Source organism: Tasmannia lanceolata, unplaced genomic scaffold, assembly GCF_043159265.1.
Source record: "Tasmannia lanceolata isolate RefF3 unplaced genomic scaffold, GAP_Taslan_0.1 ptg000018l, whole genome shotgun sequence".
Taxonomy (NCBI): Eukaryota; Viridiplantae; Streptophyta; class Magnoliopsida; order Canellales; family Winteraceae; genus Tasmannia; species Tasmannia lanceolata.
Window position 1 is genome coordinate 12,924,147 of NW_027518695.1, and position 16,889 is coordinate 12,941,035.

The 16,889-nt window shown below is 37.3% G+C and overlaps 1 protein-coding gene across 3 annotated transcripts in view; it reads left to right on the plus strand.

Moving 5' to 3' along the window:
- Positions 1-16,889, plus strand: part of LOC143851508 (uncharacterized) — a 28,957-nt gene extending 12,068 nt beyond the window's left edge. For all 3 annotated transcript variants that reach the window (XM_077360966.1, XM_077360967.1, XM_077360968.1), the window contains 8 exons: positions 7-191; positions 445-644; positions 5,069-5,401; positions 5,532-5,633; positions 10,533-10,830; positions 14,915-15,063; positions 15,141-15,425; positions 16,573-16,889. In XM_077360966.1, coding sequence (XP_077217081.1) covers positions 7-191; positions 445-644; positions 5,069-5,401; positions 5,532-5,633; positions 10,533-10,830; positions 14,915-15,063; positions 15,141-15,425; positions 16,573-16,776 — 1,756 coding nt within the window. In that variant the 3' untranslated portion in view covers positions 16,777-16,889. The remainder of the gene's footprint in view (positions 1-6; positions 192-444; positions 645-5,068; positions 5,402-5,531; positions 5,634-10,532; positions 10,831-14,914; positions 15,064-15,140; positions 15,426-16,572) is intronic.

A 16,889-nucleotide genomic window follows, 5' to 3' on the forward strand; every position in this document is an offset into this window, starting at 1 on the left:
ATGCAGGTACCCTAATCCGTCATCATTTACGTATGAGAGGCGCTTTTTTTGCCCTTTTGAATATGCTCTCCCACCTCCACCTTGTTATAAGCCTGAGCACATTGCAGTAAACAAGCCAGAGGTTCCTTGTGGGGTGTTGGATTTGAAGCAATATGACGGACCTCAGTGCTTTGTTATTCCCGGCAACCATGGTTGGTGCTTATTCATATATCAAGATACTTCAAAAAAAATAAAATAAAAAATCATGATTGTAGAAAAAGAAAGATTCTTATCTGCATCTTGTTTAGATATAAATTTTTAATAGTTACTACAAATCATTGGTCATCCAATTTATGATAATATGTATTTTGATTAGTTGCGATTGCATGAACTAGGTAATTTTCTTCTTTGGTGTTGAATGTTGACATGAGCATTATTATAGAGCTGATATTTTATCTTTGACAGATTGGTTTGATGGCCTTCACACTTTCATAAGGTATATATGTCATAAAAGTTGGCTGGGTGGATGGTTTCTACCTCAGAAGAAGAGTTATTTTGCTCTGCAACTTCCCAAAGGATGGTGGGTATTTGGGCTTGATCAGGCTCTCCATGGTGACATTGATGTGTACCAATTCAAATTTTTTGCAGAATTAATACGGAATAAGGTATTTTTTCTGACTCTTCTTATGTATCTTCTTGTTCTGTTACGAAATGGATATGCTTTGTGTAGATCTTATATAGATTGAATTACTTTGAGCAGTAAATTTGACAATAGCTAGATGAGATTGATATGAGTCATTTTTATGCCTTGCTTACTAGAGTCTATTTAGGCTACTATGGAATATGGGTGCGTGGGTGGGTAGGTGTTAAGTAGGCAGGTATTAAAGAATGCTACAAGAGAGTTGGGAGGAGGGTGGTGTGCGAATGGGTTTATAGGAAAAAAAAAGGTTGAAAATATAATGGGATTGTGTCTTCCTTTGGATGTGATGAAGAGTTTGGATTTGGTATCTCAAGACTATCTCCATGGTTGAGTCCTTTTGGTTGTACCTTATGTCCTATGTAGGCCGCAATTCTCATGATGTGATTGTTGGGGTGTCCTTTTCCCTCATGTTTAGTTATTTTTTGGGATGGATGAGGTGGACATCTTAAACTAAGTGTTCATAAACTCAGACGCGGGCGAGAAGTCTCCCAAGGCAAAATCATGTCGACTCAGACAGGTCAATGATTGACGACCTGATCCCATTTATGCTACTATGTAATGGGGTGGTGGTGGTGGTTTAAGTAACAAAGTTTTAAAGAATGCTAGAAGAGAGTTGGCAGGAAGGTAGCGTGAGTGAGTTTTAAGAGAAATATTAAAATTTTGAAGAGATTATTTCTCTTTAGTTACTTCTTAGACCAATTGTGTCTCCCTTAATTGTGATAGGATTTTAGTATCTTAAGGTTTCATTGTGACCTGGTGGTCACAGGTTCGAGTCATGGAAACAGCCTCTCTGCAAAGCAGGGTAAGTCTGTGTACATCTAGCCCTCCCCAGCCCCCGCAATGGCGGGAGCCTCGTGCACTGCACCGCCCTTTTAAGGTTCCTTTATGCTTGAAGTTGTTTTTGTTGTACCTTATATCTTGTGTAGCCTCTCTTCTTGCTATTGTTTGGGTGCCCTTGTTTGTCCTCACAGTGAGGCATTTTATCAGAGGGCTGAAGTAGATAGCTTAAAGCAATGGTTACAAACTCAAACTTTGATGAGAACCTAGCCAAGGTAAAACCAAGTAGACTTGGGAAAAATGATTGATGCGGTCAAATTTTCATTAACTCGGGTGAGTTGAAAGAAGAGTTGCATTTTATTACTAAAACGATTTTCTTCTACGTGTTTATCAAATGATTCAAATCGCTCTCTATCAGGCTTAGTATCCCACCTCAAGAGCTTATAGTGATGTAACTCTTCCCACATGCTGTGAAGAGCGGAGAAGTAAGAAGATATTGTCTTCTCCCCTTGTCTAAGCTTCCCAATCTCCTGCTAATGTTAATCGTACGGCTCGATGACATCACTAATGTCCGTGATACAGTAAAAGCCGTTGATTCTCTTTGATAAATGTGAAAAATCCCTCACTCTGGTACCAAGTTAGAGTTGTTGGAGGCTAGAGTAGTAGAGGGAAAGAGGAGGGAAGCGGAAGACTTGGAGTCATAGTTGTAAATTCCGTTTCGGTCGCCATTTCGTTTTGGCCACCGAAACAAAATTTCGGTGGGATTTCGGTCATTTCGGTGCATTTCGGTCGAAACTTTTCGTTCACACAAAAAATATATTAAAAAATATGAGAAAAATTCAAAAAAATAAAAAATCAATAGAAAAAGATGAAAAACTAATAAATAGTCCAAAATATGTGTCAGGGTGCGGGTACGACACGACACGGGTACGTGGGTACGTGATTAAGTTCCATATTTCATAACATGAGGTATCAATACATCATTCATTAGAAAAAAAAGTCTGTTACCAATGTGTTGACCAGTGCCTGACAAGATGAATAATTTTTAGAGACCAAATAATGAGATTTTTTTACCGGACTTTTGGGATTTAATAATGTTTGGACAAAATAGATTTTATGAATTTTTAAAATTTGAAAAATACCCCACCGTTTGGAAGTTAAGAAAGTTAAAATTTTGACCGGACCATTTTTCTTTGAATTTTGTACTAGAACTGGAGAGTTGACTTTTTTTCCTTTTAGATTTGGGTGTTGAAACTATTTTTAATAAATCCAAAAGGGGGGTATTCTGTTATTTACATGTAAATCTTAAGTAAATGGACAATAAAATAGTAAAGACATTTACTTAAATGGTTTACATGTAAATACCGAGTACAGGAAAGTAGAGAAGTACAGGAGAGGAAAGAGAAGCAGCAGGAATCCAGTCAAACTAGCCCTTATGCACGATTCCGGCCGGAATGGAGAATTTCGTCAATTCCGGCCGGAATGGAGAATTTCGTCCATTCCGGACGAAATTCCGGATTTCGGAAAATTTCGTCCGGAATGGCCGGAATGGAACGAAATTTCCACCGGAATTTCGTTCCGGAATTGTAACGAAACCGGTTCGTTTCGTCCATTCCGGACGAAACGAAACCGGTTCGTTTCGTCCATTCCGGACGAAACGAAACGGAATTTACAACTATGGGTGGAGTGAATTTTATAGTTCCCACTATAAGCTATTCTTGTATATTAATGATAATATCATACATGACATGGAAAATATATAAACACTTTCCAAATACAATCTAATTCTCATACAAGAAATAGCCCTAATAAAAAAATGTTAATGAAATTTAAGGTAGCATGTCCGTCTCTTTGTCCTATTTCATCCTATCAGTAAAATTTAACCATTCAAAAAAAAATAAAAAAATCATATCAATAAAATTTAAGGTGCTAGCTTGGGTTCCTAGATAAGTTATAGGTTAAAAAAAGTGTAGTTGCTCATGAAATTCTTTAATTTCCATTCCTATGTTTGGTATGTCCGTCTCTTTGTACTATTTTATCATATCAATAAAATTTAAGGTGCCAGCTCGGGTTCCTAGATAAATTTTGGCTTAAAAAAGTGTAGTTCCTCATGAAATTCTTTGATTTCCGTTCCTATGGTTGGATCATTAATCATTATTCATAGATTTTCGTCTTCGAATTCTTAGATGGAGTTGTTGAATTCAAATCGTTTCTCGATACCGAGCACCATACTCTACTTATGTGCACTTTCATTATACTTGCAGCAGCGGTCTTATTATCTCATAAAAACATTCCTTTATTTTTTCAGTTGAGCTTTTATTTCTACTTTGGATATCCATGTATACTTTGTATGTCATTACATCTTTAGCAATGTCATGACTCACTTTGCTTATTCTCCTGTTGATCTCTTCTGGCATCTTTACATTATTCTCATTTTAATATGAAACTATATTTTATCTCTCAAATTCTTTTGAACCACCTAAGTCTTTTTAAATTTGTATGGTGTCATGGTTCTTCTTCTATCATAGGATGAGACTATACCCATGATGAGATTTCAAGATCCAATTATTATAGATTTGGCTTGTCATTAATCTTTCCTGCTACAATCAATATGCTTAAATAGCATATATCTCATTCTCCCATTCCTTCACCTATTGCTCTCTTTTTTTTTTGTCTTCATTGACAATCTCTTCCAGGGAATTGTCATCCCAATTGGGAATAACTATGTACAAGAAAATCCTTTTGATATTGTAAGCTGGGCACACCTGTGATTCTCGTTAATTTTTGCTGAAGCACGAGGGTTACTTGATGCGTATGGATTTTTACATTGAATACAAGGATACATGGCTCTGTTCAAAACTCAGTTACGACTTTATATTAACATTTCTCTTTCAAGAATCTTACTAATAAGATTTCTTTTTTAACCATTTCAAAAAAAAAAATTTCTTTTTTAACATAAACTTTTCCATATAAACTCATGATTTCTCTTACCCCATTCTTTATCTGCCAAGCTCTGACTTTATTTGGCTAATATATCTAACCAAACTATTTTACCCATACAAGGTAACTTACTTTGTTACAGGTAGAAGTTTCTAGGATGTTCTTCATAAATTGGATAAATTACTCCAGAGCTTTAAATTGCCATTTCACTTGCATGTGTTTGATTTTACCTACTGATTATTGTAATGATCTATGTCATTAATATCATTCTTGGGAGTTTCTCGGCAAGGGAAAATCTCGGGATATATTATTATTTTTTGCGTTTATATTGGGAAAAATCGATAAAATAAAATAACTTAAAATATATGTAAATATATAAAATGTAAGAAAAAATATAAAATAAAAATAGCATGAAAATATCGGAATCGTGATATTTTATGATAAAAATGAAAATATCACTATATTTTTAAGTTCTTGGGATTATTTTGGGATTTTGTCGTTTTACCAAAATGTCGTGATAAAACACTATAGTTTTAAAATATCAGAGATATTTGTGAAATCCTAATGAGTTGTGTATTGCCTGAAAATGTAACTTCAGAAATTTAAAGACAGTTGATTCTGATTGGATGGATTACTCCATAGCTCTGATACTATCATTGAAGAGTTTTGCAGGTCAGAGAGAATGATTCGGTGATTGTTATGACTCACGAACCAACTTGGCTTCTTGATTGGTACTGGAATGATGTGAGTGGAAAGAATGTATCTCACTTAATATGTGATTATCTTAAAGGAAGATGTAAGCTTCGGATGGCCGGAGACTTGCACCATTACATGCGCCATTCTGCTCTTCCGTCAGATAAGCCTGTTCCCGTGCAACATTTACTTGTCAATGGTTGTGGTGGGGCATTTTTGCACCCTACCCATGTTTTTGGCAACTTCAACAAATTCTGTGGTACTCCCTATGAATGCAAGGCTGCTTATCCCTCTTATGAAGATTCAGCTAGAGTAAGTTTGAAAACTTTTTCACATCTCCATCATATGGTTTTGAAACATTTTAACATTTGATACCGTTATTTTCATATCCCTTGGTCCATCTTGGAAATATTATATCTAAGGTGACAAAATTTGGTTCCAGATTGCGTTGGGGAACATATTGAAGTTCCGAAAGAAGAACTGGCAGTTTGACTTTATTGGTGGCATCATATACTTTCTTTTGGTTTTCTCCATGTTTCCCCAGGTGATATGTTATATGGAGTTATAAATGCTTTCTCTTGTTAGACTTGAGGCAATTTTTCTGACCTTTATTCTTTTCTAAGATGAATATTACACGCACACGCTACCTTCTCAAATAGGTTTTTTTTTTTTTGGGAGCAAGTATTTATTGGACTGGAAATATTTTTGGGGGATTGGGTGGACTAGTCATAAAACCTGCATGAAATTCATAGAAATCCAGCTCAAATGCAAGCAAAAAAAAAAAAAAAACCAATGGGCTACATGTGTACCAACGACTGATCTACTAGTAGAGCCCGCATGGAGAACACAATCACATGTATACAATGAGTGATCTGAAGTGGGTCCAAATGGGGTGTAGAATTGTCATCTTGACATCAGGAACAATCAACAACCTATGATACCCTGATATAGATATGAACATGAACATGGGAGAGGTAATGACTCAGTATTTTTCTAATTGTAGGACATGGATATGTGGGTATCCCTTGCCATTAGATAAGACACAATACATCTATAAATAGAATATCATAGGACTTAACTAGATTTAACTTAGATGATAGAATCTAACTACTATATATAAAGGCAAAATGATGGGTTAAGTTCTTCCACCCTTTGCCGTTATTTCTGCTTGTGTCCCACTGCCATAATTCCAATTGTATCCCATATGTAAGGGCATTTGTGTCATTTGCCGTTATTTCCGCTTGTGTCCCACCTTTTAATCCACACGTCAGCATTACTCTTTTACCATTAACCCCTTTGCTGATATCTAACATCTGTCTCTATGAGAAATTATTTGAGGGTAAAATCGTAATCTACATACTGCAAAAAACTACCAAGAAGAGGTAAAGACATATGACAATGACGAAAGAACTACTTTATATTACTCATGCAGGGCATTTGCAAAATATTGATGGATTCCGGGCACCTGAAGAGGAACAACAATTATGGAAACCCCTATCAATTGGAGGGCTAGGATCAGCCTATATCGATTGGAGGGCTAGGATCAACCTATGGAAATTGTTTTACGGGCACAACCGATTGATGTTGTGTTCTATCACATGGACGGTTTAGATCAACTTATAACCCTCTATAGATCGGAGGGTTCGGATCAACCTATGAAAATTATTTGTGGCACAACCTATGTAGGAAGTGGCCCATCCAAAAGAAATTTCTTTTCTTTTTGTCTGGGATTTACACATCATCATTATTGTTTTACCATTAACCCCTTTGCTGATATCTAACATCTATCTCTATGAGAAATTATTTCAGGGTAAAATCGTAATCTACATACGAAAAGTACCGACCAACCGTTGTTGTTAGTTGGATGTTCCCACGCAGGTCGGGTTCAACCCGAATTTGGGTCGGGTCGGGTTAAGCTTTTTCGCAAATCGGGTTGGGTTGGGTTGGGAAAAATCAACCCCAATTGGAAATCGGGTTGAGTCGGGTTGGGCTGTCGGGCAACCCCACCCGACCCGACCCGACCCGAAACCCGAATTTGGGTTCCATATGAAGAAGTTCTGTGTATGTGTGTTTCTCTTTTTCAACATTCAAATAGTCTCCACAGTCCACAATGGACGGTTTGGATAATCCTATAGTGCGGCCCCTACCGTACTTGAATAAAGTGAGGAGTGTGATCATCAAAATATAGTAGTGCAGATAATATTTCCCTTTGTTAATTGTTAGTCCTTGTTTGGTTTGGATTTTGAGAACTGATTGTGAGTTACAAACTGATTATTGGTGACTCACTATTGGTTCTCAAAATCCAAAACAACCCGGCTTGAGTTGAGGTAGGGGTGTTCATTCGGTTTTAACCGAACCGATTGAACCGAATCGAACAAACCGAACACATTTCGGTTACCTAAATCTATCAACCAAAACCGAACCGAATTGTATAAAAACCGAATTGAACCGAAACCAAATAAAGATTTCGGTTGTTCGGTTTTAACCGAGTAACGAACACCTTGAGCCAAAAAAAATCAAAAAATTCCACAAGAAACCCCCATCTTTGAAACCCCAACTGAAATTTGAGTTCTCTATTATTTCAACCAAATGAAACCCACGTAAATAGAAAACATCAAACAAGCGGTTGAAGATGAAAAATGGCGTAGATCACCTGTAGAGACAAGAAAATCCTCTTCTTCTTTCACAGAGATGTAGAAAACATAGGATTTGTAGAGAAGAGAGGCAAAGAGATCATGTAGAAGAGAGGCCCAACTCTTCATGGTCGCCGGAGATGGAGTCACGACCGCCGGAAATGGAGTGGTGGCCGTGGCCGTGACTTCTTCCTCTTCCCCCTTCGGCAAGCAAAACCTAGCTATCTTTGCCTGAATCTTTGCTTTTTAGAAAAGAAAAGAACCCTAGGTCTAGGTGGGTACTAGCTAGGGCACTATTTTGACTGAAGGGAAGTAATGAAAAGGAAGTAATGTATTCAACCATTTTTTTACTCGGGACAGCCCCCATGGCCATGGGTCTAACTACTCTTTAATCTAGTGGGGGCTGTCTCAAGTAAGAAAAAGGAGGAATATATCATTTCCCTTTAAAAAAGTAAAGTAGTTATTATAAGTCTTTTTTACTTGGAAAATAACAAAAGACTTTGCTTCTCTCATACGCAAGTGGCAACCTCGAGAGACGCGCCGTCATTGGGCAGGGTGTAGCCGCCTAGCCAAAGCTAACCACATCCTTTTCTTATTTTCTAATTTGTCTTTGACTTTATGTCTTGTCTACTTTTCTAATAGACTGAATGAGGGGTGCTCATTATTTGGTTTTTCGGTTTAAACCGAATTTTTTTTTATGATAACCGAACCGAAACCAAAAACCGAAATATGGTCAAATAGGTAACCGAAACCGAACCGAAACACTTCAGAACCGAACCGAATAATGAACAACCCTAAGTTAAGGTGGTCAACAATTGGTACCATATCAAATCGGGTCAGCCCGACCCAACCCAACCCGAATTGGGTCGGGTTGACACCCAAGTTGCACCCCTAACGATGACGAAAAAACTACTTTTCCTTATTCACTATGTGCGGGTCAAGTTACAGAAATGTTGATAGTACGAATGCAGGACACCTGTAAAAATATTGACGAATTCTGGGCACCTTAAGAGGAACAACAATCATGGAAACCTCTATAGATTGGAGGGCTAGGATCAGCCTATGGAAATGATTTTACGGGCACAACCTATTGATGTTGTGTTCCATCACATGGACGGTTTAGATCAACCTATGATGTGGTCTGTACAATTTTAAAAGAATAATTTAAATGGATAGCACGTGCATCGCAACAACCCACCTAATAAAAATGCACGTGGATAGCACGTGCATTTTTACTAGTTAATAATAAATTCAAAATATCATATGTAAGACCCACATAATCAAAGCTGTAATTGCAAATATAAGGCACTAACAAGCAAAAAAGCATGATAGTTAATTCGAATAGGGAGGCGTATATTGGGTCTTTAGAAGTCTCTAAGTATCATTGTCAACAACCCACTTAACATATCGAAACATGGTCATCTTGACATAAAAAGCGAGGAGCAATAAGAACACATTCAAACATAAAGTCATGATTGATCGATGGGTGGAAACATAAAAAGGAAACTAAGAAGAACTTATCCAAACACCATCCTATTAAAGCAATCACGTCATCACATTAAATAAAATTATTACATGTCCAGAAGCAAACTGTATTTACTATGTCAACATCCAAAGAGAATATTCAAATAAAAAAATGTCAACATCCAAAGAGAAAAGTGTGACATTTATAGTAGAGGAGGGAGCAGCCATGCCCCTCAAAGACCAAGTGCATCCTTCAATCAACTATTCATTGTATTGTCAGGGAAGTTCAAGAACTGCAATGGCATATTTTCATCTGCCATCAAGAACTTTCGAACTCTCTCACAGAATGTACAGTTGACAATTGGAATCTTCTTAACTCATGTACCATAATAATAGATTTACAATTTAAGACTGAAGTATCTTGTACAATTTTAAGACTAAAGTATCTGTACAATAAATAGTAGCATTGTTTTTCTTAAATAAAAAATTTGGACTGGAAACAAGAAGAGAACTCCTCACTAGTAAGTAATGATGGAGAGATCATGTGCAGTTGAACCAAAGGTGAGCACTGGGCACCCAAAAGTCACTGATAAAGAAACCATTTAGATATTAAATGACAACATGAAGAGACAGGTGCCCAGAAATCTTTGATAAAGAACCATATTAGATAGTAAATGACAGGACAAATGATACATGAGTATCATTTTCTCAATAAGGGAGGGTAGAAAGTCATCATGTATTAAATCTTGAATGAGTGAATTGCTAATAAATGCCCCATTAGTTACTCTATCAAAGTTACTCTCCGCTTTTCCTTTTTAGTCTGCCACTACATAAAAAAGGGGATTCTCATATCAAACGAAATGCCAAGTACTACTAGGTGTGGCAGGTAGCTAGTGTGTTTGCCTTGGATATAGATCCACAAGCCATTACCAGACTCCTGTACAATGTCAATAGATGCTAAATCAGTTGATTGATATACCATGCATATATTGCATTGAAAGCGTTAATTTATGACTAATCTAATTGTATTAGATGGTGTCCTTCCTTTCATTAAAGATAGACCCCCACCCAATTGCTCTGAGCCGCCCTATAGCAACTCTCTATCAACCGTATGGAACTGATATGTGGTTCAATTTCAACAATGCACATGGTTTGAATTATCAGATGATACGGAAGGGTCCGTTAGGATATAGACCCTTTGTAAAGGGATCACAAGAAATTGCAAGTGTACCTATCTTTCCTTCAAAACCATACTATTTAATATCATCTCTAAATTTTAAGTAGTATAGGGGCAATGCCTATGTTTATTGGAGATAACTGACTTTTCACATCTTTATTTTTTTCAGTGTAAGCTCGACCACATCTTGCAGGATAATTCATTCTCTGGTCACCTACAGAGTTTCTTTGGTACAATGTGGAGTGCATTTATGTACATGGTGGAACACTCGTATGTGTCTTTAACAACCACTCTGGTATTGCTAATGTCATCATTTTTGTTTGTTCCTTCGAAAGCATCACGAAAGAGGAGGGCTATAATTGGTGTTCTTCACGTTTCTGCCCATATGACTGCAGCACTTGTTCTCATGTTGCTGCTGGAACTGGGAATTGAGACTTGTATCCGCCATCGACTACTCGCAACTTCAGGTGTGTGTTTTTCTTCTTGTAAGCTGCATTTCTGTCCATCACTTGTTTCAATTCATCATGCAAGACTGATCTCACTCCTCTCATATGCGAGTTACCTGTGCTTCGGTAATAGTTTCCATTGCCTAAGCGTAGTGCTAGTATGACCGATGTGGTAGATCTTCTAAACCAGCATTAGGGACAAGTCAAGAGCACACAAATCACATTATTAATTCTAATCAATGGAAATTTGAGATCTCTCTTTTGAAAGAGCATACAAACTTAAAAAAAACGTAGTTCAGAAAATTTATCATCCAAATGCTAATATATGAAGATTAGTTATAAGCAAAGGCTGTCCTGATCAAGAGGCGCAATGGAGGCTAACAATGTGATTGGCAATGCAAATTTCTGAAGTTGTAACCTCTATTGGTTTGATGCTTGTTTCCAAACCCCTTTTAAATGAAAGTTAGAAGGGAAATTTGGTTGCCTCCTCAAATTGGATATGGATAGAGGGGTCTTGGAAGCATCTTTACCAGATTATTCAGTGGCAACCAGTAGTGTAGTCAAATTAGCAAGCAGGAATGCTTAGACCCTTGGTTTAGTCTAGGATTTGAGATGCAATTGTAAAGAACTTCAAATCCGATTGCATGTCAAAACAATGGGCTAATGAAGAAAGCTCTAACGTAAGGGCCACAACCGGATTTGAAGTCAAACCAATAGGCTAATGAAGAAAGCTCTTACTTAAGGGGCAACAGCCTATAAAAACGTGATCAGTACACCTTCAAAAGGGAAATGGATTTCTTTGGCAAAAGAGTATATGCACAAATATTAATGTTGTCTGGTACATTTTCCAACTTGAGTAAAACAAATGGCATGCTCATTCCAGTCCTAATCATTGAGCTTGGATCAGACCAAGTGATAATTACATTCTTGTTTTAGTTTCAACACATTCAAGAAGGAATAATGCAGCCACATAGATCTAATGTCAACACTCGAGAGATGCATGCAAGAGAAAAAAAAGCCAGAGACATAAAATTCACTAATCTTCATATGATTCAAGCATCAACTCCGTGAACTTTTCCAACCATCAAAGAGTTGATGAGCATTAGGAGTATATCACCGATTTCTGGAACGCTATTATCGTCTCTTGCTATAGTTTATCCACTGCATTGCATTTCGTAACATCCATCCGGCTTAAAAGCGAAGTAGCTGACAGTTCCAAAAACATGTAGAAGAAGACTCTAATGTGTATTGATGAAAAATTGTTTCTAATTGCAATCCCCATAGCAACCGTACATCACTTGAGAAGCCAATCGTCCACTAAAACAAAACTAAGTTAGCATGAGCTCTTAAAGACAACAACTGAGCACTCGATGAATCCTTTGAATCATAGGAAAACAAATATTATAAGAGGGTTCTAGGCTTTAAAAAATCGAGGATAAGCTTCCCGTGCCAATCAAAGCAGAAAGTCCTGCTAACCAAGGTTTAAAATTTCGGTTTCGGTACCAGTTCGGACCTTGAAATTTCGAAATTTCGGTCGAAATTTTCGGTGAAATATTAAATTAATATTAAAAAAAAACAGATTTTTTGGGGAAAATTTAGGAAAAACCGGAATTTTTGAAATAAATGACCGTTTCGGTTTTGGGTGATTTCGGTGTCGGTCTCCACCGAAATCCGTCGAAATTTAAAACCATGCTGCTAACTTTCTCAACTTGCTAACCAAACAACAGTTCCAAGAATTAAGCTCTGGTTTTAAATTTCAAAACCTAAGCATCATACCAATGATTAGTCTTTGACTAAGAACAAAAAGGGGAAACATTTTTTAAGCCATTTTACTTTGCGTTTCATTTCATTAATGTAGAGAATGATATTTGGTAGGCAGACTGCATCATTGAACTGCACAACAAAGTAACCGTATCTTATGTATGGAATGTTAAATCAGCATGGGACCAATAATACCTCATAACTCTGTGGTATCCACATAAAGTTGGGTTCATTGGAGGGGAGAATGATTATTGTACTTTCTTGTACTTCATTACATTGTACGTCTTTATTGACTTACTGTTCCAGACATCTGCTTGTCGCACATGTCATGTGGTATTCGATGTGATTAATCCATTATGGATGGCTTTTTTGCTTATGTGAGGGTTTCTAAGTATGCATTTGTACTTATTCTAGCATCTCCCAATGTGTCATCTTAAAATTTCATCATTTGCATATGTTCCATCATTCTCTTGATTTTACTAGATTTCTGCCAAAATTTCCAACCGAAACCGAAATTTTCGCTTCCGTACTAACTGAAACCCAAATTTAAAACCTGGATGAGAGAGAGAGAGAGATGACTGGAGTCCAGCTTCAAGCGATGAGTCGGCAAAGATGGCATGGCAAGGCAAGGGGTGACGACTAGGAAGCACGGGTACTCTCCCGGGGCTCCCGCACCCGCACCCGCACCCGACACGTATGGGGTGCAGGTACGCCCCGGGTACGTCCGGGGTACGTACCCCATTTTTTTTTAAAAAAAAAAACTAGTTTTGGTGGTTGGGTGCGTGTCGGGTGCGCACCACGCGTACCCGACACGTCCTGCTGTCTTTACTATTTTATTGTCCATTTACTTAAGATTTACATGTAAATAACGGAATACCCCCCTTTTGGATTTATTAAAAATAGTTTCAACACCTAAATCTAAAAGGAAAAAAAGTCAACTCTCCAGTTCTAGTACAAAATTCAAAGAAAAAGGGTCGGGTCAAAATTTTAACTTTCTTAACTTTTTACTATTTTATTTTCCATTTACTTAAGATTTACATGTAAATAACGGAATACCCCCCTTTTGGATTTATTAAAAATAGTTTCAACACCCAAATCTAAAAGGAAAAAAAGTCAACTCTCCAGTTCTAGGACAAAATTCAAAGAAAAATGGTCGGGTCAAAATTTTAACTTTCTTAACTTCCAAACGGTGGGGTATTTTTCAAATTTTAAAAATTCATAAAATCTATTTTGTCCAAACATTATTAAATCCCAAAAGTCCAGTAAAAAAAATCTCATAATTTGGTCTCTAAAAATTATTCATCTTGTCAGGCACTGGTCAACACACTAGTCAACACACTGGTGACAGACTTTTTTTTCTAATGAATGATGTATTGATGCCTCATGTTATGAAATATGGAACTTAATCACTTATGAAATGAAGAGTAATATTAGAATTTTTCATTTTGGTGATGTTATTGTTATTTGATTGCTCTACAATTATTTTTTTAAATTTTTATAAATATATAATAAAATATTAAAATATATTATTATATTCGGCGTACCCGAACGTACCCGCACCCAGTTTTTTTGGCAAATCACGTACCCACGTACCCGTGTCGTGTCGTACCAGCACCCCGTACCCGTACCCGTGCTTCATAGGGTGACGACAATGGCAATCAAGAACTGCTATAGGCATTGCAGGATCATTAACCCGCATCAGTTGGATGAATCCATCATTTTGTAAGCTGCATTTGCTGCACCAGTAGAGAACTTCGTCCCTTTGTCATTAGAGGAGATCGAGGCTCACCTGCAGGGTCAAATCAACATACTGTAGGTTCATCAGCCTATGAGCATCAAGAATTTGTTGAACCTGACAGAGGTACTCAATGCATACCAAATCTTCACGGATGACAAGTTGTTAGCTTCGTAGTAGGTAGGAAAAGAAGAGGCCAATCAAGGAGAAGAGTAAAAGAAGAGGCCAATCAAGGAGAAGAAGAAGATAATGCAAGCGATATTGTTTTGGCTAAGCTTCTTGTTGCCTTGCTCCTTGACTATATCTATGTAATAGTACTATATCTATGTAATAGTAGACATAATTGTATAACTCTGTCATGGGCCACCTCAGCACAGGCATCATCTTTCTTACTAATAAATCTATCATTTTACTAATGATAAAAAAAACCAACTTATGCTCAATTTTACTGCATGATTCTTTCTCCACTCATTTTTGTTTCCTTCTCTTTCAATCTGTTAAAATCTTGACATTTTTCATCTCTATCTCATTTTCCAGCTTTCAGTTGCATCTATCAAATTCTCTATCAATGAACTATTCTTGATATTGGCTAAAATTGAATTTATCCAGGCTATCACACTCTATATGAATGGTACCGATCGGTGGAAAGTGAGCATTTTCCGGATCCAACTGGACTCCGGGCTCGTATAGAACAATGGACATTGGGCCTTTACCCAGCATGTATAAAATATCTCATGTCTGCCTTTGATGTCCCAGAGGTGAGAAGCTGGTCTATAATCCTGAAAGATCTCCATATATATTTTCGTTCACAATAAAATCCGTTGAATGATTTCAGGTCATGGCAGTCACAAGAAACCACATTTGCAAGAAAGGGATGGCATCGCTTCCCCGTGGGGGTGCCATTATCTACTATGCATCTGTATTCCTTTATTTCTGGGTCTTCTCAACCCCTGTTGTCTCATTGGTGTTTGGAAGCTACTTGTACATCTGCATCAATTGGTTCCACATACATTTCGATGAAGCTTTCTCTTCTCTTCGCATTGCAAACTACAAAGCATTCACTCGCTTCCACATCACCCCTAATGGTGACCTTGAAGTGTTCACCCTTGCAGTTGATAAGGTACCACTCTACTTTCCCTCACTTTGTGGTAGAAATTGGAAGAAGGATTCAAAACTTCCAATGGTCAAATCTATATAAGAAAAATAAACTGAATTTTCACTTTGAAAGTTCATTTAAGACCGTGTTTAAAACTGGGTGATTCAAAACCAGGATTCACAGCGACACTTCTAGGTCTATTTTATTTGTTTTTTTTCTGAATACTAATACCATTATTTTGCAATTACAGCATATTTGGAGTTTTATCCATCTTAGTAGTAAGTTTTGTATATAGAAATAAAACATTATATTTACTGCAACTTATTAAAAGGGATTTGCTGAACCCGTACGGGTGTGGTTCTTTCATCTTTGTCTTAAAGTCCTTGGTATGCTCCCCATTGACACGAGTTCGAATCCCCCGGCTTCCCCGATGCACGTGGTTTATGGGTGATTGTGCGCATCCGTAGGGAATAGTCCCACCCTAAAAAATTGCTGTCAGGGATACCCTATGTTACAAAAAAAAAAATCAAGGAATTTGCTAGGGACCATTACAGAAGGCATTTTGCAGGCTGGCTGTTGCATGAGAGTGCAGCCACCTCAGATGAAATAAATGAATAAGACAAAATCTGTTGAAAAGTGAGCCTATGTGGCTGCTCTCTCATGCAACATCTATCCCGCGAAATGTTCTGCGATGGTCCCTAGCAAATCCCATTTTTCAATATATTACGTATTATAATTAAAATTTCAGAACTGATTAAAACATTTTGATAAATTTGAGAAGGGGAATGATATTAGCACAACCATGTTTTGATGATTGCACCGACCCATCTTGTCTTTTATTATTTAAAGAGCTGTCAAGGGTTATTACAGTTCCCAAAAAGCTCTTACAAACCAATTAAAAAGGAAAAGACAAGCTGCGTTTGTGGAATTATTAAAGCACGATTGTGCTGATATCATTTCCCTTTGAGAATTGATTAAAACATTTTAGCAAATCCATGAATCATTCTTTTTGAGGTTTGCCGAATCTGACACTTGAACCAGTGTGAATCTGAACTTAAAACCCGTGTCAGATTCGGACGCTCGTACCTATACTAATGTATCATAGCTTGATGGGTTGTCATGTGGATTCTGAGCCTTTGAAGTATATGTCTGAACTCATCTCTTTGAGCAGGTTCCGAAGGAATGGAAGTTGGACGCTGATTGGGAGGGCGAGCCGAAAGAGCAACATCAGCTTAGCCATCACAGGAAGTTCCCAAGCAAGTGGAGTGCCGCTTCTTTTCAGCAGGACCCGCTCAGTACCGTTCGAATTGTTGATCATTTTGTCATCCAGCAAAATCAAAATACCATAGAACCCGAATCCAAGTCAACCAATTGATGGGTTAGTTATTCATTAACCCAGCTGTTTCCATTAGTGTCTGTAAATGTTTATGTAACTCTTCATTATTTAGAAAAAAAAAGGGGTAATGGAGGAAGAAATTATTAAAAGAA